This window comes from Staurois parvus, unplaced genomic scaffold, assembly GCF_062004578.1.
Source record: "Staurois parvus isolate SC_StPar_1 unplaced genomic scaffold, SC_StPar_1.0 ptg000020l, whole genome shotgun sequence".
Taxonomy (NCBI): Eukaryota; Metazoa; Chordata; class Amphibia; order Anura; family Ranidae; genus Staurois; species Staurois parvus.
Window position 1 is genome coordinate 11,350,710 of NW_028317816.1, and position 27,138 is coordinate 11,377,847.

At 37.4% G+C, this 27,138-nt stretch overlaps 1 protein-coding gene across 1 annotated transcript in view; it reads left to right on the forward strand.

The window, feature by feature from the left end:
* Positions 1-20,545: 20,545 nt before the first annotated feature.
* The window catches only part of CNTNAP2 (contactin associated protein 2), a 2,186,758-nt gene continuing 2,180,165 nt past the window's right edge, over positions 20,546-27,138 (forward strand). The window contains exon 1 of the mRNA XM_089687345.1: positions 20,546-21,321. Within this exon, the coding sequence (XP_089543471.1) occupies positions 21,234-21,321 (88 nt within the window). The 5' untranslated portion in view covers positions 20,546-21,233. The remainder of the gene's footprint in view (positions 21,322-27,138) is intronic.

The following is a 27,138-nucleotide window of genomic DNA, read 5'->3' on the forward strand; positions in this document are numbered from 1 at the left end:
TGTTTCTGGAGCCCATCTGTCCACATAGACCTCTAAAACACAGCTCAGCAGGCCTGTCTTCAATTCCCTAAGGCTGGCCATACACTATACAATTTTCTGTCCAATTTCTGCCAAATTTCCTTTAGAATACCTTCAACTATGTAGTGCAAGGGCCTGCCTAAGTGGATACAACTGAAAGTGTTGTTTGGGTTTGATCCTATTTATATGTTTTTTGGTAAATCTAAAGCAAAAATCTTAAGAAAATTGTATAATGTATGGCCAGCCTTAGGCAATGAACAATAGGAGAGAAGCACAGGAGTTTCCTATAACAACTTTAACCCTTACTAGCTTACAGAAGAAAGATTGCTTAAAAAAAAGAATCACCCCTTTTAACCAGATTGATACATTGATTTTACCAGAGTGACTGACTAATTAACTGCATGCAATTAACAAGCATGGAGTCATACTGGCCGCATACTTTGCAATCTATTAGTACAACCAACTTTAAATGTACCAATTTATTTGAATCATTTGTTTAATTTGTTTCCAAACAAGTAGGTCTTAAAACAACAAATATGTTGATAAATCTAAAGCAGATTGTACAATCAGATTGTACATTATCCCACTGCAAGAGGCCTCTGCCATCAGGGAATTCCATTTCCATGAAGGGGTATACTTGATCAGCAACAATGTTTGGATAGGTGGTACATATCAAAGTAACATCCACATGAATGGCAGGATCCAAGAATTCCCAGCAGAACATTGCCCAAAGCATTGCACTGTCTTCAATGGCTTGCCTTCTTCCCATAGTGCATCCTGGTGCCATCTCTTTCCCAGATAAGTGACTCGCATGCAGGGGCGGACTGACCATTTGTAAACTCAGGCACTGCCCGAGCGCCCAGGGTCAGTAGGGGGCCCCATGAGATGCCCCTGGTACCTTTTCCATAGGCTTTTTTGAGTTTGGGCAAGGACACAAGGGCCCCATGATCCCCTATTGACCGGGGGCCCCATGAGTTGTCAGTCCGCCCCTGCTCGCATGCACCTGACCATCCTCATGACCAGGGGCGGACTGACCATTCGAGCACTCAGGCACTGCCCGGGGTCAGTAGGGGGCTCCATGAAATGCTCCTGGTACCTATAAAAAAAAAAGACCAACAATTTTGAGAAAAAAACAATATTTTTGACTTTTTTATTAAACATGTCCAGTAAAAAAAATGTAAATTCAAATTTCATCATAAATTTAGGCCAAAATGTATTCTGCTACATGTCTTTGCTAAAAAAAAATCCCAATACGTGTAAATTAATTGGTTTACGTGAAAGCTATAGCATTTACAAGTGGTGGTATAGATACTGGAATTTTTCTCTTTTTGTTTTTACTAATAATGGCGGCGATGAGCAACTTATAGCGGGACTGCAGCGGGCATTCTGACACTGGGGGGAACTGACATAGTGTCACTGACATTCCCAGTGACACCAATACAGTGATCAGTGCTAAAAATAAGCACTGACACTGTACTAATGGCACTGGGTAGGAAGGGGATAGCGGGACTGTGGTGGGCATTCTGACACTGGGGGGAACTGACATGGTGTCACTGTAATTCCCAGTAACACCAATACAGTGATCAGTGCTAAAAATAAGCACTGACACTGTACTAATGGCACTGGGCAGGAAGGGGTTAACATGAAGGGCGATCAAAGGGTTAATTGTGTACTGGGAGTGTTTTACTAGGGGGGTGGTGTGTTGGTGCTTCACTGTAAGCACACTGCTCTGAATGACTGCGCTGTGCACAGCCATCCAGAGCACTGTAATAGATTTGAAATGAAACGAACAAGATGTGCTTTAACTGCAGACTGTCAGCTTTAATTTGAGGGTATTTACATCCAAATCAGGTGAACGGTGTAGGAATTACAACAGTTTGCATATGTGCCTCCCACTTGTTAAGGGACCAAAAGTAATGGGACAATTGGCTTCTCAGCTGTTCCATGGCCAGGTGTGTGTTATTCCCTCATTATCCCAATTACAATAAGCAGATAAAAGGTCCAGAGTTCATGTCAAGTGTGCTATTTGCATTTGGAATCTGTTGCTGTCAAGATGAGATCCAGGGAAGCAAGCCATCATTAGGCTGAAAAAACAAAACAAACCCATCAGAGAGATAGCAAAAACATTAGGCATGGACAAAACAACTGTTTCGAACATTCTTAAAAAGAAGGAACGCAGCGGCGAGCTAAGCAACACCAGAAGGCCACGGAAAACAACTGTGGTGGATGACCGAAGAATTCTTTCCCTGGTGAAGAAAACACCCTTCACAACAGTTGGCCAGATCAAGAACACTCTCCAGGAGGTGGGTGTATGTGTGTCAAAGTCAACAATCAAGAGAAGACTTCACCAGAGTGAATACAGAGGGTTCACCACAAGATGTAAACCATTGGTGAGCCTCAAAAACAGGAAGGCCAGATTAGAGTTTGCCAAACGACATCTAAAAAAGCCTTCACAGTTTTGGAACAACATCCTATGGACAGATGAGACCAAGATCAATTTGTACCAGAGTGATGGGAAGAGAAGAGTATGGAGAAGGAAAGGAACTGCTCATGATCCTAAGCATACCACCTCATCAGTGAAGCATGGTGGTGGTAGTGTCATGGTGTGGGCATGTATGGCTGCTAATGGAACTGGTTCTCTTGTATTTATTGATGATGTGACTGCTGACAAAAGCAGCCGGATGAATTCTGAAGTGTTTTGGGCAATATTATCTAATCATATTCAGCCAAATGCTTCAGAACTCATTGGACGCCGCTTCACAGTGCAGATGGACAATGACCCAAAGCATACTGCAAAAGCAGTCAAAGAGTTTTTTAAGGGAAAGAAGTGGAATGTTATGCAATGGCCAAGTCAATCACCTGACCTGAATCCGATTGAGCGTGCATTTCACTTGCTGAAGACAAAACTGAAGGGAAAATGCCCCAAGAACAAGCAGGAACTGAAGACAGTTGCAGTAGAGGCCTGGCAGAGCATCACCAGGGATGAAACCCAGCGTCTGGTGATGTCTATGCGTTCCAGACTTCAGGCTGTAATCCATTGTGGTGGTGTATAGAGCCAAAAATGTTAGAATTGTGTCGATGTCCCAATATATATGGACCTGACTGTATACTATATAAGGAGGCAAACGCATTAAAAATGCATTTTGCGTTTGATGCTTCCTCCAGTGCTTTCTGCAGTTTGTTTTGCGTTTTTCTACATGTGTTTTTGATGCGTTTTTTAAGCATTTTTAATGCGTTTTGTTCAGCTTTTTTTTTGTTAAAGTGGAATTTTTTTGGTTGCTGAGCAGAATAAAAATGCAAAATGTGGCAAAAACGCTCTACCATGCATTTCAGCAGCTTCTCCATTGAATTCTATTTTAGCAAAAATGCTGCATGTTGCTTTTAAAAAAATCCCTCACCCTTTCCAAAAAAACGCAGCAGCTCAAAAAATCATAGATGTCAATATGTTCCACAGGAACCCGTGTTAAATGGACTGTAGTGCGTTTCTGTAAAAAAAAGCACTAAAAATGCATTAGTGTGAACAGGGCCTAAGGCTAGGTTCACGCCTGTACAATTTGCATTTGATCCGTATCTGCAGTGTTTTTTTTTTTGCTGTGCGTTTTGCATTTTTGCACATGCATTTTCGACATGTTTTTGACACGTTTTCCAGGTCTTTTCAGATTAAAACGCCCCAAAAACGCATAAAAAAAATTCAAAACCACATAAAAAACGCAACAGTTGAAAACACGAAGATGTGAACATGTCCCATAGGAAATCATGTTAAATGGACTGTATTGCGTTTCTGCAAAAAGCAGAAACCTATGCAGTTTGCATTTGATCTGTTTCTGCAGTGCTTTTTGGGGCTGCGTTTTGAATTTTTGCACATGCGTTTTCGATACTTTTTTGACGCATTCTGTTTTATTTTCGATTAAAACGCATAAAAGCGCATCAAAAAAAGTCAAAACCGCATCAAAAATGCACAATATGCATTTCTGCAGCCTCTCCATTGAAGTCTATTGAACCAAAAATGCAACGTTTTGCATTTAAAAAAGTCCCTGACCCTTTCCAAAACACGCACCCGGTAAAAACGTGGAGATGTGAACGTGTCCCATAAAAAATAATGTTAAATGGACTGTATTGCGTTTCTGCAAAAAGCACTAAAAAAACGCATTGGTGTGAACAGGGCCTAAGTCTAGGTTCACACCTATGCCGTTTGCATTTGATCCGTTTCTGCAGCGCTTTCTGCGGTGCATTTTGTATTGTTGCACATTTTTTTTACACATTTTCTACACGTTTTGTGTTTTTTATAGATTAAAACTAGAGATGAGCGAATTATTCAAAAATTTGATTCGGCTGATTCGCCGAATTTGCGGGAGAAATTCGATTCGATGCAAATTTATTCGCCGCGAATTTAACTTATTTAAAGGGTTTCTAGGCTTCAGAGAGCCTTTATATTAGTGCAGAACACTGTACCTTTAATTTAAATGCCCTTGGAGTCTGCTGGGGAAGAGAAATAATACTGTCAGTCAGTATGACATGCAGATGAGTGCCGTCAATCTTAGAATCACCGCACACTTCACTCATTTGGGCAGTCACGGGACACGATGAAGAAGAAGAAGAAGAAGAAGAAGAATGAAAAGAAGAATGAAAAGAAGAAGAATGAAAAGAAGAATGAAAAGAAGAAGAATGAAAAGAAGAATGAAAAGAAGAAGAATGAAAAGAAGAAGAAGAAGAATAATGAAAAGAAGAATGAAAAGAAGAAGAAGAATGAAAAGAAGAAGAAGAAGAATGAAAAGAAGAATGAAAAGAAGAAGAAGAATGAAAAGAAGAAGAAGAAGAAGAAGAACGAAAAGAAGAAGAAGAAGAATGAAAAGAAGAATTAAAAGAAGAATGAGAAGAATGAAAAGAAGAAGAATGAAAAGAAGAATGAAAAGAAGAAGAAGAATGAAAAGAAGAAGAAGAAGAATGAAAAGAAGAATGAGAAGAAGAATGAAAAGAAGAATTAAAAGAAGAATGAGAAGAATGAAAAGAAGAATGAAAAGAAGAAGAAGAAGAAGAATGAAAAGAAGAAGAAGAATGAAAAGAAGAAGAATGAAAAGAAGAATGAAAAGAAGAGGCAGAAGAATGAAAAGAAGAAGAAGAAGAATGAAAAGAAGAATGAAAAGAAGAAGAAGAAGAATGAAAAGAAGAAGAATGAAAAGAAGAAGAAGAAGAATGAAAAGAAGAAGAATGAAAAGAAGAAGAAGAATGAAAAGAAGAAGAAGAAGAATGAAAAGAAGAATGAAAAGAAGAAGAAGAAGAATGAAAAGAAGAATGAAAAGAAGAAGAAGAATGAAAAGAAGAAGAATGAAAAGAAGAATGAAAAGAAGAAGAAGAATGAAAAGAAGAATGAAAAGAAGAAGAAGAAGAATGGAAAGAAGAATGAAAAGAAGAAGAATGAAAAGAAGAAGAATGAAAAGAAGAATGAAAAGAAGAAGAAGAAGAATGAAAAGAAGAAGAAGAAGAAGAATGAAAAGAAGAATGAAAAGAAGAAGAATGAAAAGAAGAAGAAGAATGAAAAGAAGAATGAAAAGAAGAAGAAGAAGAATGAAAAGAAGAATGAAAAGAAGAAGAAGAAGAAGAATGAAAAGAAGAAGAAGAATGAAAAGAAGAATGAAAAGAAGAAGAAGAAGAATGAAAAGAAGAATGAAAAGAAGAAGAAGAAGAATGAAAAGAAGAAGTAGAATGAAAAGAAGAAGAATGAAAAGAAGAAGAAGAAGAATGAAAAGAAGAATGAGAAGAAGAATGAAAAGAAGAATTAAAAGAAGAATGAAAAGAAGAATGAAAAGAAGAATTAAAAGAAGAATGAGAAGAATGAAAAGAAGAATGAAAAGAAGAAGAAGAAGAAGAATGAAAAGAAGAAGAAGAAGAATGAAAAGAAGAATGAAAATAATAAGAAGAAGAATGAAAAGAAGAAGAAGAAGAATGAAAAGAAGAATGAAAAGAAGAAGAAGAATGAAAAGAAGAAGAATGAAAAGAAGAATGAAAAGAAGAAGAAGAAGAATGAAAAGAAGAATGAAAAGAAGAAGAAGAATGAAAAGAAGAATGAAAAGAAGAAGAAGAAGAAGAAGAAGAAGAATGAAAAGAAGAAGAATTCGTTTTGTGTTTTTTATAGAATAAAACTAGAGATGAGCGAATTATTCAAAAATTCGATTCGGCTGATTCGCCGAATTTGCGGGAGAAATTCGATTCGATGCAAATTTATTCGCCGCAAATTTAACTTATTTAAAGGGTTTCTAGGCTTCAGAGAGCCTTTATATTAGTGCAGAACACTGTACCTTTAATTTAAATGCCCTTGGAGTCTGCTGGGGAAGAGAAATAATACTGTCAGTCAGTATGACATGCAGATGAGTGCCGTCGAGCTTAGAATCACCGCACACTTCACTCATTTGGGCAGTCACGGGACACGATGAAGAAGAAGAAGAAGAAGAAGAATGAAAAGAAGAATGAAAAGAAGAAGAAGAAGAAGAATGAAAAGAAGAAGAAGAAGAAGAATGAAAAGAAGAATGAAAAGAAGAAGAATGAAAAGAAGAAGAAGAAGAATGAAAAGAAGAATGAAAAGAAGAAGAAGAAGAATGAAAAGAAGAAGAAGAAGAATGAAAAGAAGAATGAAAAGAAGAAGAAGAATGAAAAGAAGAAGAAGAATGAAAAGAAGAAGAAGAAGAATGAAAAGAAGAAGAAGAAGAATGAAAAGAAGAATGAGAAGAAGAATGAAAAGAAGAATTAAAAGAAGAATGAGAAGAATGAAAAGAAGAATGAAAAGAAGAAGAAGAAGAAGAATGAAAAGAAGAAGAAGAATGAAAAGAAGAAGAAGAAGAATGAAAAGAAGAATGAAAAGAAGAGGCAGAAGAATGAAAAGAAGAAGAAGAAGAATGAAAAGAAGAATGAAAAGAAGAAGAAGAAGAATGAAAAGAAGAAGAATGAAAAGAAGAAGAAGAAGAATGAAAAGAAGAAGAATGAAAAGAAGAAGAAGAATGAAAAGAAGAAGAAGAAGAATGAAAAGAAGAATGAAAAGAAGAAGAAGAAGAATGAAAAGAAGAATGAAAAGAAGAAGAAGAAGAAGAAGAATGAAAAGAAGAAGAATTCGTTTTGTGTTTTTTATAGAATAAAACTAGAGATGAGCGAATTATTCAAAAATTCGATTCGGCTGATTCGCCGAATTTGCGGGAGAAATTCGATTCGATGCGAATTTATTCGCCGCGAATTTAACTTATTTAAAGGGTTTCTAGGCTTCAGAGAGCCTTTATATTAGTGCAGAACACTGTACCTTTAATTTAAATGCCCTTGGAGTCTGCTGGGGAAGAGAAATAATACTGTCAGTCAGTATGACATGCAGATGAGTGCCGTCGAGCTTAGAATCACCGCACACTTCACTCATTTGGGCAGTCACGGGACACGATGAAGAAGAAGAAGAATAATAAGAAGAAGAATGAAAAGAAGAATGAAAAGAAGAAGAAGAAGAATGAAAAGAAGAAGAAGAAGAAGAATGAAAAGAAGAATGAAAAGAATAAGAATGAAAAGAAGAAGAATGAAAAGAAGAATGAAAAGAAGAAGAAGAAGAATGAAAAGAAGAAGAAGAAGAATGAAAAGAAGAATGAAAAGAAGAAGAAGAATGAAAAGAAGAAGAAGAAGAATGAAAAGAAGAAGAAGAAGAACGAAAAGAAGAAGAAGAAGAAGAATGAAAAGAAGAATGAGAAGAAGAATGAAAAGAAGAATTAAAAGAAGAATGAGAAGAATGAAAAGAAGAAGAATGAAAAGAAGAATGAAAAGAAGAAGAAGAATGAAAAGAAGAAGAAGAAGAATGAAAAGAAGAATGAGAAGAAGAATGAAAAGAAGAATTAAAAGAAGAATGAGAAGAATGAAAAGAAGAATGAAAAGAAGAAGAAGAAGAAGAATGAAAAGAAGAAGAAGAATGAAAAGAAGAAGAAGAAGAATGAAAAGAAGAATGAAAAGAAGAGGCAGAAGAATGAAAAGAAGAAGAAGAAGAATGAAAAGAAGAATGAAAAGAAGAAGAAGAAGAATGAAAAGAAGAAGAATGAAAAGAAGAAGAAGAAGAATGAAAAGAAGAAGAATGAAAAGAAGAAGAAGAATGAAAAGAAGAAGAAGAAGAATGAAAAGAAGAATGAAAAGAAGAAGAAGAAGAATGAAAAGAAGAATGAAAAGAAGAAGAAGAATGAAAAGAAGAAGAATGAAAAGAAGAATGAAAAGAAGAAGAAGAATGAAAAGAAGAATGAAAAGAAGAAGAAGAAGAATGGAAAGAAGAATGAAAAGAAGAAGAATGAAAAGAAGAAGAATGAAAAGAAGAATGAAAAGAAGAAGAAGAAGAATGAAAAGAAGAAGAAGAAGAAGAATGAAAAGAAGAATGAAAAGAAGAAGAATGAAAAGAAGAAGAAGAATGAAAAGAAGAATGAAAAGAAGAAGAAGAAGAATGAAAAGAAGAATGAAAAGAAGAAGAAGAAGAAGAATGAAAAGAAGAAGAAGAATGAAAAGAAGAATGAAAAGAAGAAGAAGAAGAATGAAAAGAAGAATGAAAAGAAGAAGAAGAAGAATGAAAAGAAGAAGTAGAATGAAAAGAAGAAGAATGAAAAGAAGAAGAAGAAGAATGAAAAGAAGAATGAGAAGAAGAATGAAAAGAAGAATGAAAAGAAGAATGAAAAGAAGAATGAAAAGAAGAATTAAAAGAAGAATGAGAAGAATGAAAAGAAGAATGAAAAGAAGAAGAAGAAGAATGAAAAGAAGAAGAAGAAGAATGAAAAGAAGAATGAAAATAAGAAGAAGAAGAATGAAAAGAAGAAGAAGAAGAATGAAAAGAAGAATGAAAAGAAGAAGAAGAATGAAAAGAAGAAGAATGAAAAGAAGAATGAAAAGAAGAAGAAGAAGAATGAAAAGAAGAATGAAAAGAAGAAGAAGAAGAATGAAAAGAAGAATGAAAAGAAGAAGAAGAAGAAGAAGAAGAAGAAGAAGAAGAATGAAAAGAAGAAGAATTCGTTTTGTGTTTTTTATAGAATAAAACTAGAGATGAGCGAATTATTCAAAAATTCGATTCGGCTGATTCGCCGAATTTGCGGGAGAAATTTGATTCGATGCAAATTTATTCGCCGCAAATTTAACTTATTTAAAGGGTTTCTAGGCTTCAGAGAGCCTTTATATTAGTGCAGAACACTGTACCTTTAATTTAAATGCCCTTGGAGTCTGCTGGGGAAGAGAAATAATACTGTCAGTCAGTATGACATGCAGATGAGTGCCGTCGAGCTTAGAATCACCGCACACTTCACTCATTTGGGCAGTCACGGGACACGATGAAGAAGAAGAAGAAGAAGAAGAAGAATGAAAAGAAGAATGAAAAGAAGAAGAAGAAGAATGAAAAGAAGAAGAAGAAGAAGAATGAAAAGAAGAATGAAAAGAATAAGAATGAAAAGAAGAAGAATGAAAAGAAGAATGAAAAGAAGAAGAAGAAGAATGAAAAGAAGAAGAAGAAGAATGAAAAGAAGAATGAAAAGAAGAAGAAGAATGAAAAGAAGAAGAAGAAGAATGAAAAGAAGAAGAAGAAGAACGAAAAGAAGAAGAAGAAGAAGAATGAAAAGAAGAATGAGAAGAAGAATGAAAAGAAGAATTAAAAGAAGAATGAGAAGAATGAAAAGAAGAAGAATGAAAAGAAGAATGAAAAGAAGAAGAAGAATGAAAAGAAGAAGAAGAAGAATGAAAAGAAGAATGAGAAGAAGAATGAAAAGAAGAATTAAAAGAAGAATGAGAAGAATGAAAAGAAGAATGAAAAGAAGAAGAAGAAGAAGAATGAAAAGAAGAAGAAGAATGAAAAGAAGAAGAAGAAGAATGAAAAGAAGAATGAAAAGAAGAGGCAGAAGAATGAAAAGAAGAAGAAGAAGAATGAAAAGAAGAATGAAAAGAAGAAGAAGAAGAATGAAAAGAAGAAGAATGAAAAGAAGAAGAAGAAGAATGAAAAGAAGAAGAATGAAAAGAAGAAGAAGAATGAAAAGAAGAAGAAGAAGAATGAAAAGAAGAATGAAAAGAAGAAGAAGAAGAATGAAAAGAAGAATGAAAAGAAGAAGAAGAATGAAAAGAAGAAGAATGAAAAGAAGAATGAAAAGAAGAAGAAGAATGAAAAGAAGAATGAAAAGAAGAAGAAGAAGAATGGAAAGAAGAATGAAAAGAAGAAGAATGAAAAGAAGAAGAATGAAAAGAAGAATGAAAAGAAGAAGAAGAAGAATGAAAAGAAGAAGAAGAAGAAGAATGAAAAGAAGAATGAAAAGAAGAAGAATGAAAAGAAGAAGAAGAATGAAAAGAAGAATGAAAAGAAGAAGAAGAAGAATGAAAAGAAGAATGAAAAGAAGAAGAAGAAGAAGAATGAAAAGAAGAAGAAGAATGAAAAGAAGAATGAAAAGAAGAAGAAGAAGAATGAAAAGAAGAATGAAAAGAAGAAGAAGAAGAATGAAAAGAAGAAGTAGAATGAAAAGAAGAAGAATGAAAAGAAGAAGAAGAAGAATGAAAAGAAGAATGAGAAGAAGAATGAAAAGAAGAATTAAAAGAAGAATGAAAAGAAGAATGAAAAGAAGAATTAAAAGAAGAATGAGAAGAATGAAAAGAAGAATGAAAAGAAGAAGAAGAAGAATGAAAAGAAGAAGAAGAAGAATGAAAAGAAGAATGAAAATAAGAAGAAGAAGAATGAAAAGAAGAAGAAGAAGAATGAAAAGAAGAATGAAAAGAAGAAGAAGAATGAAAAGAAGAAGAATGAAAAGAAGAATGAAAAGAAGAAGAAGAAGAATGAAAAGAAGAATGAAAAGAAGAAGAAGAAGAATGAAAAGAAGAATGAAAAGAAGAAGAAGAAGAAGAAGAAGAAGAAGAAGAAGAAGAAGAATGAAAAGAAGAAGAATTCGTTTTGTGTTTTTTATAGAATAAAACTAGAGATGAGCGAATTATTCAAAAATTCGATTCGGCTGATTCGCCGAATTTGCGGGAGAAATTTGATTCGATGCAAATTTATTCGCCGCAAATTTAACTTATTTAAAGGGTTTCTAGGCTTCAGAGAGCCTTTATATTAGTGCAGAACACTGTACCTTTAATTTAAATGCCCTTGGAGTCTGCTGGGGAAGAGAAATAATACTGTCAGTCAGTATGACATGCAGATGAGTGCCGTCGAGCTTAGAATCACCGCACACTTCACTCATTTGGGCAGTCACGGGACACGATGAAGAAGAAGAAGAAGAAGAAGAAGAATGAAAAGAAGAATGAAAAGAAGAAGAAGAATGAAAAGAAGAAGAAGAAGAATGAAAAGAAGAAGAAGAAGAAGAATGAAAAGAAGAATGAAAAGAAGAAGAATGAAAAGAAGAAGAAGAAGAATGAAAAGAAGAATGAAAAGAAGAAGAAGAAGAATGAAAAGAAGAAGAAGAAGAATGAAAAGAAGAATGAAAAGAAGAAGAAGAATGAAAAGAAGAAGAAGAATGAAAAGAAGAAGAAGAAGAATGAAAAGAAGAATGAGAAGAAGAATGAAAAGAAGAATTAAAAGAAGAATGAGAAGAATGAAAAGAAGAATGAAAAGAAGAAGAAGAAGAAGAATGAAAAGAAGAAGAAGAATGAAAAGAAGAAGAAGAAGAATGAAAAGAAGAATGAAAAGAAGAGGCAGAAGAATGAAAAGAAGAAGAAGAAGAATGAAAAGAAGAATGAAAAGAAGAAGAAGAAGAATGAAAAGAAGAAGAATGAAAAGAAGAAGAAGAAGAATGAAAAGAAGAATGAGAAGAAGAATGAAAAGAAGAATTAAAAGAAGAATGAAAAGAAGAATTAAAAGAAGAATGAGAAGAATGAAAAGAAGAATGAAAAGAAGAAGAAGAAGAATGAAAAGAAGAAGAAGAAGAATGAAAAGAAGAATGAAAAGAAGAAGAAGAAGAAAGAAAAGAAGAAGAAGAAGAATGAAAAGAAGAATGAAAAGAAGAAGAAGAATGAAAAGAAGAAGAATGAAAAGAAGAATGAAAAGAAGAAGAAGAAGAATGAAAAGAAGAATGAAAAGAAGAAGAAGAAGAATGAAAAGAAGAATGAAAAGAAGAAGAAGAAGAAGAAGAAGAAGAATGAAAAGAAGAAGAAGAATGAAAAGAAGAAGAATTCGTTTTGTGTTTTTTATAGAATAAAACTAGAGATGAGCGAATTATTCAAAAATTCGATTCGGCTGATTCGCCGAATTTGCGGGAGAAATTCGATTCGATGCGAATTTATTCGCCGCGAATTTAACTTATTTAAAGGGTTTCTAGGCTTCAGAGAGCCTTTATATTAGTGCAGAACACTGTACCTTTAATTTAAATGCCCTTGGAGTCTGCTGGGGAAGAGAAATAATACTGTCAGTCAGTATGACATGCAGATGAGTGCCGTCGATCTTAGAATCACCGCACACTTCACTCATTTGGGCAGTCACGGGGCACGACGAAGAAGAAGAAGAAGGAGAAGAAGAATGAAAAGAAGAATGAAAAGAAGAAGAAGAAGAATGAAAAGAAGAAGAAGAATGAAAAGAAGAATGAAAAGAAGAAGAAGAAGAATGAAAAGAAGAAGAAGAAGAATGAAAAGAAGAAGAATGAAAAGAAGAATGAAAAGAAGAAGAAGAAGAATGAAAAGAAGAAGAATGAAAAGAAGAAGAATGAAAAGAAGAATGAGAAGAAGAATGAAAAGAAGAATTAAAAGAAGAATGAGAAGAATGAAAAGAAGAAGAAGAAGAAGAATGAAAAGAAGAAGAAGAATGAAAAGAAGAATGAAAAGAAGAGGCAGAAGAATGAAAAGAAGAAGAAGAAGAATGAAAAGAAGAATGAAAAGAAGAAGAAGAAGAATGAAAAGAAGAAGAAGAAGAAGAATGAAAAGAAGAAGAAGAATGAAAAGAAGAAGAATTCCAGTACAGCAAAAAGTGTATCTGCAGAGAGCTCCGCTATTTCTGACAGTTCTCTGACAGTTCTGACAGTTCATTTACAGCGGTTGAAACATTGTATCTATTTATTTCCGAATAAAAACATCTGTATCCTAAATGGAAACAAATAGATACAATGTTTCAACCGCTGTAAATGAACTGTCAGAACTGTCAGAGAACTGTCAGAAATAGCGGAGCTCTCTGCAGTGACACTTTTGCCGGCTGATCGGGGAAAATTCGATTCGTGCATCCGAAGTTTGCTAAAATTCGGATTCGATGCGAATCAAATTTTTCCTAATATTCAAAACGAATTCCACTTCGCCAAGTTCGATTCGCTCATCTCTAATTAAAACGCATCAAAAAAGCATAAGAAATTTAAAAAAATGCACTACATGCATTTCTGCAGCGTTTCCATTGAAGTCTTTTGAACCAAAAATGCAGCGTTTTACATTTTAAAAAGTCCCTGACCCTTTCCAAGAGAGCACTGGGTGAAAACAGGGAGATGTGAGCGTGTCCCATAGGAAATCATGTTAAATGGACTGTAGTGAGTTTCTGCAAAATGCAAAATGCACCGCAAAGTGCTTAGGTGGGAACCTAGACTAAAGGTGGTGAGACTGACCATATTCACACACAGAATTCTGAATTAACCCCTTGCACTCTGTTATAGACCCTTATATATACCTTTTTGCACAAAGTGCTACTAAACCCCGGACCCTGCATTCACTATATCTGGTCTCCCACAGAACATGGAAATGCAATTATTTTAGTAAATATGAAAACTGCTAAATACCTTTTCTCATCAGCAGTTAGAGCAGTCTTTTGACCAGGGGCGGACTGACAACTCATGGGGCCCCTGGGCAATAGAGGATCATGGGGCCCCTGTGTCCTTGTCCATACTCAAAAAAGCCTATGAAAAAGGAACCAGGGGCATCTCATGGGGCCCCCTACTGACCCCGGGCCCTTGGGCAGTGCCCAAATTTCCAAATGGTCAGTCCGCCCCTGCTTGAGACTTCAGCAGAGCACTGGTTAAAGCTTGTAGGAGGAGTTTTTTTTCTGCTCTAAGAGGATGCAGAACCCCTGACCTCTGTCTGGACAGTGCTGATTGGCTCTGTTCTGCTCACATGCAATCTCTAGCAATACACACTAAACTGAGCACGTGCATGTGGCTAAGTCTGTCTTATCAGGTGGACACTGGAACAAGAGGAAGGGAAGAGAAAACAGGATCAAAGGTCTTTTTACACAATGCAGAGGATTAACCCCTTAGGCTCCACAGTGAGTATAACAAGCTTGTTTTACTGCATATACAGACGAATTTTACTGTTGTAGGTTTACCCCCCCAATCACATAAAGTGAAATCGCACGAGATGCCGATTTCAGGTGCGATTTGCAAGACATCTGACACAGATGTCTATGCAGATTAAACCAAAAGTAGTACATGTACTACTTTAGAAATTGGTGCGGTTCCGACTCTCTAAAGCAGTACCTGCAGAGGTGAACTGACCATTCAAGCACTCGGGCCCTGCCCAAGGGCCCAGGGTCGGTAGGGGGCCTCATGAGAGGCTCCTGGTACCTTTCATAGGCTTTTTTTGGTGTGGTTTGAGTGTGGGCGTGGACACAGGGGCCCCATGAGTTGTCAGTCCACCTCTGAGTACATGTACTACTTTTTGGTGCGATTTGGAACCGCACCTATTTGACCGCTGTAATTGCGGACAGTAGGGTGCGACTTGACATACGATTTGCAAATCGTATGCCAAGTCTCACCCGATGTGACCAGGTTGTTAGTAACACTTTAAAACAGGGATTTTTGGTTCGCGTATATCGCAATACATGTTCAAGCTGGTCAACTGCATCTTTCTATGGCTTTCTACTGTGCAAATGAAAAGGAAAAAAAACCTTACTTGCTCATGGCATAAGTTTATGGGCATATAATAATAATAATAATAATATCAAGTGAAGTCGCACGATTTCAAAGTCGGGTGAGATGCCAATTTCAGGTGCGATTTTCAAGACATCTGACACAGATGTCTATGCAAATCGCACCAAAAGTAGTACATGTACTACTTTAGAGATCGGTGAGGCTCCAACCAAGTCGGACCTGGACCCATTTGACCATTGTAATTGCGGGCAGTAGGGCGCGACTTGGCATACGATTTGCAAGTCGCATGGCATGCAAATCGCATCCGATGTGATCGGGGTGTTAGTAACACTTTAAAATAGGGATTTTTGGTTCACATATATCGCAATACATAGAGATCGGTGAGGCTCCAACCAAGTCAGACCCGCACCGATTTGACAGCTGTAATTGCGGACAATAGGGTGCGACTTGGCATACTATTTGCAAGTCGCATGGCATGCAAATCGCATGCCAAGTTGCACTTGATGTGACCGGGGTGTTAGTAACACTTTAAAACTTACTTGCTCATGGCATAGGTTTATGGGCATATAATAATAATAACAATAATATATAATATAAAGTGAAGTCACACGATTTCAAAGTTGGTGGACATGCCGATTTCAGGTGGGATTTGCAAGACATTAACACAGATGTCTATGCAAATCGTGCCAAAAGTAGCATCTGTACTACTTTAGAGATCGGTGCGGCTCCAACCAAGTCAGAACCGTACCGATTTGACTGCTGTAATTGTGGACAGTAGGGCGCGACTTGGCATACGATTTGATAAGTCGCATGGCATGCAAATTGCATCCGATGTGATCGGGGTGTTAGTAACACTTTAAAACAGGGATTTTTGGTTCACATATATCGCAATACATGTTCAAGCTGGTCAACTGCATCTTTCTATGGCTTTCTACTGTGCAAATGAAAAGGAAAAAAAAACCTTACTTGCTCATGCCATAGGTTTATGGGTATATAATAATAATAATAATAATAATAATAATAATAATAATATCAAGTGAAGTCGCACGATTTCAAAGTCGGATGAGATGCCAATTTCAGGTGTGATTTGCAAGACATCTGACACAGATGTCTATGCAAATCGCACCAAAAGTAGTACATGTACTACTTTAGAGATCGGTGAGGCTCCAACCAAGTCGGACCCGCACCGATTTGACCACTGTAATTGCGGACAATAGGGTGCGACTTGGCATACTATTTGAAAGTCGCATGGCATGCAAATCGCATGCCAAGTTGCACTTGATGCGACCGGGGTGTTAGTAACACTTTAAAACTTACTTGCTCATGGCATAGGTTTATGGGCATATAATAATAATAATAATAATAACAATAATATATAATATAAAGTGAAGTCGCACGATTTCAAAGTTGGTGGATATGCCGATTTCAGGTGTGATTTGCAAGACATTAAAACAGATTTCTATGCAAATCGCGCCAAACGTAGCATCTGTACTACTTTAGAGATCGGTGCGGCTCCAACCAAGTCAGAACCGCACCGATTTGACTGCTGTAATTGCGGGCAGTAGGGCGCGACTTGGCATACGATTTGCAAGTCGCATGGCATGCAAATGGCATCCGATGCGATCGGGGTGTTAGTAACACTTTAAAACAGGGATTTTTGGTTCACATATATCGCTATACATGTTCAAGCTGGTCAACTGCATCTTTCTATGGCTTTCTACTGTGCAAATGAAAAGGAAAAAAAAAATTTACTTGCTCATGGCATAGATTTATGGGCATATAATAATAATAATATCAAGTGAAGTCGCACGATTTCAAAGTCGGGTGAGATGCCGATTTCAGGTGCGATTTGCAAGACATCTGACACAGATGTCTATGCAAATCGCACCAAAAGTAGTACATGTACTACTTTAGAGATCGGTGCGGCTCCAACCAAGTTGGACCCGAACCGATTTGACCACTGTAATTGCGGACAATAGGGTGCGACTTGGCATACTATTTATAAGTCGCATGGCATGCAAATCGCATGCCAAGTTGCACTCGATGTGACCGGGATGTTAGTAACACTTTAAAACGTACTTGCTCATGGCATAGGTTTATGGGCATATAATAATAATAATAATAATAACAATAATATATAATATAAAGTGAAGTTGCACGATTTCAAAGTCGGGGGACATGCCGATTTCAGGTGCGATTTGCAAGACATTAACACAGATGTCTTTCCAAATCTCGCCAAAAGTAGCACCTGTACTACTTTAGAGATCGGTGCTGCTCCAAATAAGTCAGAACCGCACCGATTTGACCGCTGTAATTGCGGACAGTAGGGCGCGACTTGGCATACGATTTGCAAGTCGCATGGCATGCAAATTGCATCCGATGTGATCGGGGTGTTAGTAACACTTTAAAACAGGGATTTTTGGTTCACATATATCGCAATACATGTTCAAGATGGTCAACTGCATTAAAGTGATCTTCCTACTGTGCAAATAAAAAAAAAACAAGTTGCACTCGATGTGACCGGGGTGTTAGTAACACTTTAAAACTTACTTGCTCATGGCATAGGTTTATGGGCATATAATAATAATAACAATAATATATAATATCAAGTAAAGTCGCACGATTTCAAAGTCGGGGACATGCCGATTTCAGGTGCGATTTGCAAGACATTAACACAGATGTCTATGCAAATCGCACCAAAAGTAGCATCTGTACTACTTTAGAGATTGGTGCGGCTCCAACCAAGTCGGAACCGCACCGATTTGACAGTAGGGCGCGACTTGGCATACGATTTATAAGTCGCATGGCATGCAAATCGCATCCGATGCTATCGGGGTGTTAGTGACAACTTTAAAACAGGGATTTTTGGTTCACATACAGTCATGGCCGAAATTGTTGGCACCCTTGATATTTTTCCTGAAAATCAAGTATTTCACACAAAAAAGGTATTGCATTAACACATGTTTTGCTATACACATGTTTATTCCCTTTGTATGTATTGGAACAAATATAAAACAGAGGCAGAAAAGCAAATATGACATAATGTCACACAAAACCCCAAAAATGGGCTGGACAAAAGTATTGGCACCCTTAACTTAATATTTGGTTGCACACCCTTTGGAAAACATAACTGAAATCAGTCGCTTCCTATAACCATCAATAAGCTTCTGACACCTCTCACCCGGAATTTTGGACCACTCTTCCTTTGCAAACAGCTCCAGGTCTCTCTTATTGGAAGGACACCTTTTCCCAACAGCAATTTTAAGATCTCTCCACAGGTGTTCAATGGGATTTAGATCTGGGCTCATTGCTGGCCACTTCAGAACTCTCCAGCGCTTCTTTGCCATCCATTTCTGAGTGCTTTTTGACGTATGTTTGGGGTCATTGTCCTGCTGGAAGACCCAGGATCTTGGACGCAAACCCAGCTTTCTGACACTGGGCCCTACAGTGCGACCCAAAATCCTTTGGTAATCCTCAGATTTCATGATGCCTTGCACACAGTCAAGGCACCCAGTGCCAGAGGCAGCAAAACAACCCCAAAACATCATTGAACCTCCACCATATTTTACCGTAGGTACTGTGTTTTGTTCTTTGTAGGCCTCATTCCGTTTTCGGTAAACAGTAGAATGATGTGCTTTACCGAAAAGCTCTATCTTGGTCTCATCTGTCCACAAGACGTTTTCCCAGAAGGCTTTTGGCTTACTCAAGTACATTTTGGCAAACTGTAGTCTTGCTTTTTTATGTCTCTGTGTCAGCAGTGGGGTCCTCCTGGGTCTCCTGCCATAGCGTTTCATTTCATTTAAATGTCGACGGATAGTTCGCGCTGACACTGATGCTCCCTGAGCCTGCAGGACAGCTTGAATGTCTTTGGAACATGTTTGGGGCTGCTTATCCACCATCCGGACTATTCTGCGTTGCAATCTTTCATCAATTTTCCTCATCCGTCCACGACCAGGGAGATTAGCTACAGTGCCATGGGTTGCAAACTTCTTGATAATGTTGCGCACTGTGGACAAAGGCAAATCTAGTTCTCTGGAGATGGACTTGTAACCTTGAGATTGTTGATATTTTGCCACAATTTTGGTTCTCAGGTCCTCAGACAGTTCTCGTCTCCTCTTTCTGTTGTCCATGCTTAGTGTGGCACAGACAGACACACAATGCAAAGGTTAAGTGAACGTCTCTCCTTTTTATCTGCTTTCAGGTGTGATTTCTATATTGCCCACACCTGTTACTTGCCCCAGGTGAGTTTACAGGAGCATCACATGCTTGTAACATTCTTATTTATCCGCAGTTGTGAAAGGGTGCCAATACTTTTGTCCAGCCCATTTTTGGAGGTTTGTGTGACATTATGTCGAATTTGCTTTCTTTCCTCCCTTTTTTTGTTTTGTCCCAATACACACAAAGGGAATAAACATGTGTATAGCAAAACATGTGTTAATGCAATACGTTTCGTGAGAAATACATGATTTCCTGGAGAAATATCAAGGGTGCCAACAATTTCGGCCATGACTGTATATCGCAATACATGTTCAAGATGGTCAACTGCATCAAAGTGATCTTTCTACTGTGCAAATAAAAAAAAAACAAGTTGCACTCGATGCGAACCGATTTGACCACTGTAATTGCGGACAATAGGGTGCGACTTGGCATACTATTTATAAGTCGCATGGCATGCAAATCGCATGCCAAGTTGCACTCGATGTGACCGGGGTGTTAGTAACACTTTAAAACTTACTTGCTCATGGCATAGGTTTATGGGCATATAATAATAATAATAATAATAACAATAATATATAATATGAAGTGAAGTTGCATGATTTCAAAGTCGGGGACATGCCGATTTCAGGTGCGATTTGCAAGACATTAACACAGATGTCTATGCAAATCGCACCAAAAGTAGCACCTGTACTACTTTAGAGATCGGTGCGGCTCCAACCAAGTCGGAACTGCACCGATTTGACAGTAGGGCGCGACTTGGCATACGATTTGCAAGTCGCATGGCATGCAAATCGCATCCGATGCGATCGGGGTGTTAGTAACACTTTAAAACAGGGATTTTTGGTTCACATATATCGCAATACATGTTCAAGATGGTCAACTGCATCAAAGTGATCTTTCTACTGTGCAAATAAAAAAAACAACAACTTGGCACATGTTTATAGACAAATAATAATAATAATAATAATAAATGATATAAACAGCCAGTTGGAGGAAAGCTGCAGGCTGGTGTCTGTTCTATGACTCAGTTGTATACAGTATGTATAGATAGATATGGTCCATTGAGAACACACTTCAACATGCCATGGTGATGCAAGCTTTAAATATATCCAGTTCACAGATCACTGAAGCGTACATAGACATATACGTAAATGCGTTCACGCATGGCGCTAATTAGACACACGACCTAGGTGGATACATCAGTACGCCTAGATAAAATAATAAAAAAATAATCAAGAGGGACGCAATGTTAAATACTAGAATGCACAATGCGATTCTACGATTCACTTTTCGAGCATCCTATTGCCTGCATTAAGAAGATACAGTGGCAAGTGTTAGCTTTGCCATGCCTCTCTGGTAAAGGGCCATCTACTGATTAAAGAGTGAACTGCAGGCTGTAACCTCAGCATCTCTTTGCTCCCTGATCAGCCTTTTAATACATCCCCTCCCCCTTCCATCAGTCTGCAGGAGCTGCTGCAAAGATTAAAACAAACAGGGACTTGTGCTGTAAGCCATCATCCTTGCCGTCCTGTGTTCTGCTTCATCCTCCAAGCACATTCTACCATGAGGTCCCTTAGCCGGGGAGGATGCTCCCAGAGTCTGGACTGGTGCTGATGCTGCAGTAGTGAGGCAGTTCTTCCTCTCTGCTGAATAAATATAGAAGTGTTGTGAATGTGTGTGCTGGGAGTGTCTTGTCGGACTGCCTGCCCTGCTGTGTGCATGCATATATAGAGCCAGTGACTGTGTGTATCTGAGCTCAGGCTAGCACTGGGAGAGGAAGGACTCAGCTGCAGCATCCTTCATCACCCTGCTCCCATCCCCGGCTTTGCCCTAACCTGCCTGCACATGGCCATTTTGGGATTTTCCTGTTAATCTACGCATCATCCCTCCTTCTCAAACCTCTCTGTTTTCGCTCAGTCTCCTCCCCTATCTCTAAGCATGATCTTCAGCAAAGCAAGTTTGTTTCTTGGACGTTGAAGGAGAAGAAGTCAGGGGTCTTGCAGAACAAGGGGGTGGGTTTTTGTTCTTTAAAGGGGAAAGCCCTGTGTCACCCTCCCCCTGCCCTCTCCTTCAAGAGCCCACCACCTCCTTCTCCCTTGGTCACCCTTAGCTGTCAAGGCAACAGAAGAGGACACAGAGGGAGAAGTTGCTTGGGATAACCCCCCCTGTGGGATCTGGAGTTAAAGCTGGGAACACCGAGAAGCCATGCTTTGGATTTGCAGAGGCTCTGCTCTGGTCCTGGGGATTTTCAGCTGCCTGTACTGCAGCGCCTGGAGTGCCAGCCTTGAATCCCGTAAGTCTCAGCACTGCCTTTTTTGATCCATCCTGCTCACTTGTTTTAAAACAGTTCTTCGGCCATCCCTGCTGTGAATATTTAAAGCGGAACAGGGATGTGCTTCCCACTGCATCAGATCACACATACAGTACACTGCACCTAATAAGAGTTGGCTTTTCCTAAAAGTTCTGAATCATTTTGCTCCCCTCCCTTTTGAGTGGTTGTCAATTTTGGTCATTTGCTGTCACTGTTGGTACTTGATGATGTTCATCTGCAAAGAAAATATTTGTTCATAGGACATCCAAATGAAAGATTGCATGTCGCCTGATGGCTGCATTTCTTTATTATGAATTAGAATTGTGATGGGTTTAGGTAAAACGATCAGGAATCGAATGCGTTGCCTCATTATGAGTCAGTGGAAATAAACCATTGGTTGGCACGGTAGCTAAAAGTGCATGATGCTGCATACTGTCTTTGCTTTATAGTAGGCATACATCTCCGGCTAATAGAGAAAAAAAGTTCATTGTGCATTCGTGTTTGCAGCTCTGATTAGACTCAAGTTGTTTTGCTGTGTGTTTGTTTAAATATTTAAAGTGTATATAGAAAAATGGTTACTTGTTTGAATTTTTTTTGGAATTTTTATATTATGAAAACACATAAAGGCATGATGCTGTTTTTATTGCGCTGTGTTTGGTGCAGTGACAATTATTTGCATGGTAAATATAAAGAATACAGAATGATACATGCAGTGCAACCTCATTAATAATGCATTCAATTGATGCTTCTTTGAACTGAAGCCACCACTTGTATATAAAGTTACATTCTCTGGTCTGTTTGTATAGAGGGGGGTTGACGTAACACTATAGGCTTTATCATCCCCTTTTTGCACACCACTGTGATTTTGACAGATACATTTTGAAGCCCATGCAGTTAATAGATCAGGAATAATGGACATCAGACTTGGACCTGTCATCAGAAATTTTTGTTAAATGACTGCTAATCTCCAGTGTACTTCCCTCTGACCATCAATTATTACTGTGGTCTAGTGATGAGCTTCTAAGCAGCTAGAGGTTCATGCTAGGGGAGTTTATATACCACTGCATTATCTCAGACTTTAACTTGTCTTTTACTGTAGGTGTCAGTACAGTAAAATATGAATAGCACAAGTTTTTTTTTCCCACTAAGCCCACTTGTGACTTGCAGAAGTAGCAATATCAGACAATTGTTTTATTGTGACAATAGCAGGATTGTATTGATTTTTCTAATGGAAAATTTTAGCTGTTGTGTTAGTGTTTTCTAGACAGCATAAGGGAAGCACACATTATTACATATTAAATATGCAGTAGAAAGTATTGTAGTCATTTGAAGCCATATGGTACCCTATAAAGGGTAAGCCTAGGACAACTGATGTTCAGCAGTTTCAGCATGAAAAATAAAGACAGAATAGATGTCATAAAATGCGCTGAGATGACCGATCATTTCTGGTCGTTTTTTTTATTTTTAAGCTTCGTATGGAATAGACAGTTCTGCAAGTAGCGGCATATTCTCTAATTTATGATTTTCATATTCGACCACTTAGGTGGCTTTCCTGATGACTTTGAATACAACTTTTAACCATGATGTAGATGATGACATACTTTTCAAACAAGTTAGGTTATTACCAGTTGATCAATTGAAGGTAACATTTCATATTTTCATTAGGTACCCAGATAAACTAGTTTGACTGTAATATATTCACCTGGTGTGTTTTGGTTTTTTTTTACATTTCTTGCTGGTTTGACTGGGCATCAAATGAAAAAAATGCAGGTTTTTATACTTTTAATATGTTACAATCTGTGTTTAATCTCACCGATTCACTCACTTGAGTTCTTTGACCATTGAGATTGTTTCCGCATATAAAAATTCATCTGACTACTATGTTTACAGTAAAATATTTAAAATATTCATCTTCTATAAAGATATGATTAAAATAGTAAAATGTATACTTACTTTACATAAAAGGTTATAAGTAAATTTTAATGATTTGCTATCCATTGGTTTTGTACAGTTTACAGTCATTAGTTTTCCACTTTGTGTCCTTCTAAGTACTCTTTTTGGAATAAATATCTATAATGAACAACTCAACCAGGAGAGGTCATCACTAGACAAAGTAAGAGGAATGTTCATTAAATACATTTCCATTTCCTACCTAACGTTCCACGCTCTATTTTTTTATTGTAATCTCTTCCAAATCAGAATATTATTATTGAAGCAAAACAATTAACTCAGCAGGAAAAAGTGCAGTATCTGCATGATGATAGAAGAAATCCATTTCTCTGAGCAGGCTGCAGTCTGTATGATATCCGGATCTCAGCAGTATTTCTTCTGTAATATGGTAGTCAGTGAGGTACAGCACTTTGTATAGATAAAAACCCAGACAGCTAGCGCTGCACTGGTTACGGATCGCCACAGCAAGTCTCCGGTGTAAGTGCTGACACATCACATTGTACCTTTTCTGTTCTCAGTAAGTGCCTTCAACTTGTGATGTGAGCAGAGCACATTCTGAAAGATGAGGTGTTTAAAAGCATTGCTTATGATTTAATCTGAAGTTCATGACACCCTTGCTGCCTTCAAGCAGTATTCCCATAACTCTCAGACAACTAGCATTCTTCCATGTGTTTTTTGTTTGTGAAGGCTAAGACCTTGGCCAGGCAAAATAAAATTTGTGCCCGATGGCAAATATTGATATCTAAAAGCAGGCAAAGGGAGATATGCAAAGCTTCATAACTCATAGAAAACTGACAGATTTCATTTACGATCTTTTCTGATTTCAGTAAACTTATATATGACTGTTTGCCTTGGGTAAATCCACTTTACACATCACATTTACTTTTTTCTTCTGGCCAAGATGATAAAATCAGATTGTCTGCTATGCAGCCCGTTATTGATCCAAGAATAAGTCCATTAGCGAGCACTATGTGTGAACTGGGCTGACCGGACTACTGTATGCTACGTTATATAAATCCGTAACATTCAAGTGGTCTATCCAGAAATACTCTGATATAGACAGGAAACTTTTTGGTTGAGTAAGAACCTATTATCGAACCATTACAAGTGCAGTTTTGTGTAATTGCTTCATTAGAGTCATTAGTAAAAATTAATCAGCATAAAACAACAAATCTGCATAGTGCGCAACTGATCATAACGGAAGCACAGGAGAATAATATGAAAACAAGGCTTGTTTGATGCACTTGGTTATGACCTTTGCAGCTGAGTGTAAAGCAGCCTGCATCATTAGCATCTGCCATGTTCTCATTGTCCAACACTGAAAGGATCATAATCTACACTGGGTCATTATTTAAGAAAGATCTTTGCATATGGCTACATTTTTGGCTATATTTTTATGTGCAATAGACCAGCCCTTTCTGTTCACCCTACAAAACTATGCTTCTGTGAAATTCTCCCAATTATGTCAAAGATCCACTTCTATAAAAGTCATGGATTCACTACTTCCAGGAGAACTATGAATGACAACAACTCTAAGGGGTCCACTTATTAATATTTTTGCCCAAGATTCAAACAAATTTCACCTCAAATTCACACATTTCTCTATTGGAATGTTATATGAAGATGTGTTCATCTTGGGTGAATGTTGTGTGAGTCTTGGGTGAGAACATTTACACAGTAGGGAAGATTTACTAAAACTGGTGCACTCTGAATCTGGTGCATCTGTGCATGGTAGCCAATCAGCTTCTAAATTCAGCTTGTTAACTTAAGCTTTGGCAATAAAATCTGGCAGCCGATTGGTTTCTATGAAGAGTTGCGCCCAATTTTGCACTCTCCAGTTTTAGTAATTAATACCCATTTGCTACATCATCTACTATCATTGTTTAGGCTCTTCCTTTATATAACCCCAAAATATTCTGAAACACATAGTAGGCTGAGAAAATCTTAGAGCAAACATTGAAGGATAATCACAAAAAATGGTGAAAGGGACATGTTTGAAAGCTTACAAGTAAAATGTATGAAGGGTTCTGTGAGCTGGTCAGGTATATAGACTTTGACAAAAGAAAGAAATAAAGTGAAGCTTGTGTAAGAAATCTGTAAGAAGGTATGGCACTGCCATGAGAAATCTGGTTACTGAGCATAAAAGTAGTAATCGCAAGTAAGATATGACCGGCATTGAGATGGTTGAGATACTGAAGGATAACTAGATGTTCAACAACAGATGATGCATGTGATAAATCCTAGAGGTGAAAGAGATGAGGTTATTATAGGAGAACTTGAGTGATGAGTGACAGGTAGAGTTAAGCGTTGGATGGAAATAAAGAAAGGGGTTAATATCCTGCATTTGTGAGTAACATTCTGAAATTAGATTCTTATTCTATGCAAATGTGAAGCAATTATAGTGATTTGCAAAAAAGCATCTGTTAGTGAACTGGTTAGAGAGAAACATTAGGGCAACATGGTGATACATAGCTGAATTGAAAAAGTCCAAGTTTAATTAAGACAAAATCCTCAGAACCCTACGCCAACGTTTTATCCAGAGGAAAGCAAAAAAACTTTATAAAAAATGGTTTGATTTGCTCTTATGGGAAAAAATATATTTACTGATCCCCAACGGCATACAGACACTGGACTGAAGAGGAGATGGTTTGGTTAGTGGAAAACAAGTTAGTAGGCATTAGTCAAACCAGGAAATAATTAGAGAATAAAGTAATGCTTTGTGGAGCTAGTTGCATTCACCTGAGAAGAAAGAACAAGTAAAAGATGAGATGAATGTGAAAGATTTTTGAAAGGATCCCAATGGGTGGTCCAAAGCAGCTATGAGAAGTATGTACTTGAGGCATCAGGCTTGCAGATAAAGAAATGTTGTATATATGAATATTGATGTTAAGGGATCTATTTATACTCCTTTGATTGCTGTGTTGATCACCTCTAGAAAAATATAGGTAGCAAAATCAATAAAAGAAGAGAAGTAGTCCTGCATATCAACATCAGCAAATCACAAAACAAAAAAACACAAAAAATATAATAACCATATATTAAATGCTATTCATCCAAAGGATGTTTACCAAATTGAGACTAATGATATACTTCAATACCAAAAAGTATAAGTAACAATGTATATGATGGAAAAAGTGTATAACAGATCATAAAATACAGTAACATCAACTGGCGTCTCCTCTGTCAATGTGTTTCTTGTGATTAACCCACTTCTGCAGGAAAATTAGGTACCCTGTATCACAAAAATCATCACAGTGTGATTGGGTGCAGGAATACAAGCAGTATCCACATTAGTCTGGAATGATAAATATACAATTACACACTCCAACACAAACAGCTGTTCTACCTCTTTCCTTTTATCAATACAGCACTATGGCCACCCAGACATTTCACATGTAGGAGTGAAGCAAAGAAATCTGAATGTCAATCAAATTTAAACTCAAGGAAAACTGCTAGCTACACATGCTATATTTTATGTGTAAGCTGATTTACCAGTCAAAGGATTTATAACTGTTCAGTTTGTTTTATAATTCCCGCATCCCTTCAAGGCAGCAGAGCCAAATCTGAGAATTCACTTTTCTACACTGTAGTTAGGTAATATAGCTTGATCTAGGACCCACCCTACATGGCCGATGGGACAATGGGCAAGCAGCAGCACACTGATGAGTTCATCCCCTGGAAATTTTCATCCTGTGTGCATGTTTAACCAGCGGATTAAATGAAAACAAATGTGCCAATTCCCCCATCCACATGTTGGAGGTGGATGGGGGAATCACTCCCGCAGCTCTATTGTCTTCTGCTCACTGGGAGCCTTTCTTGTCATCAGAATACACTGATCAATGTTGCCAG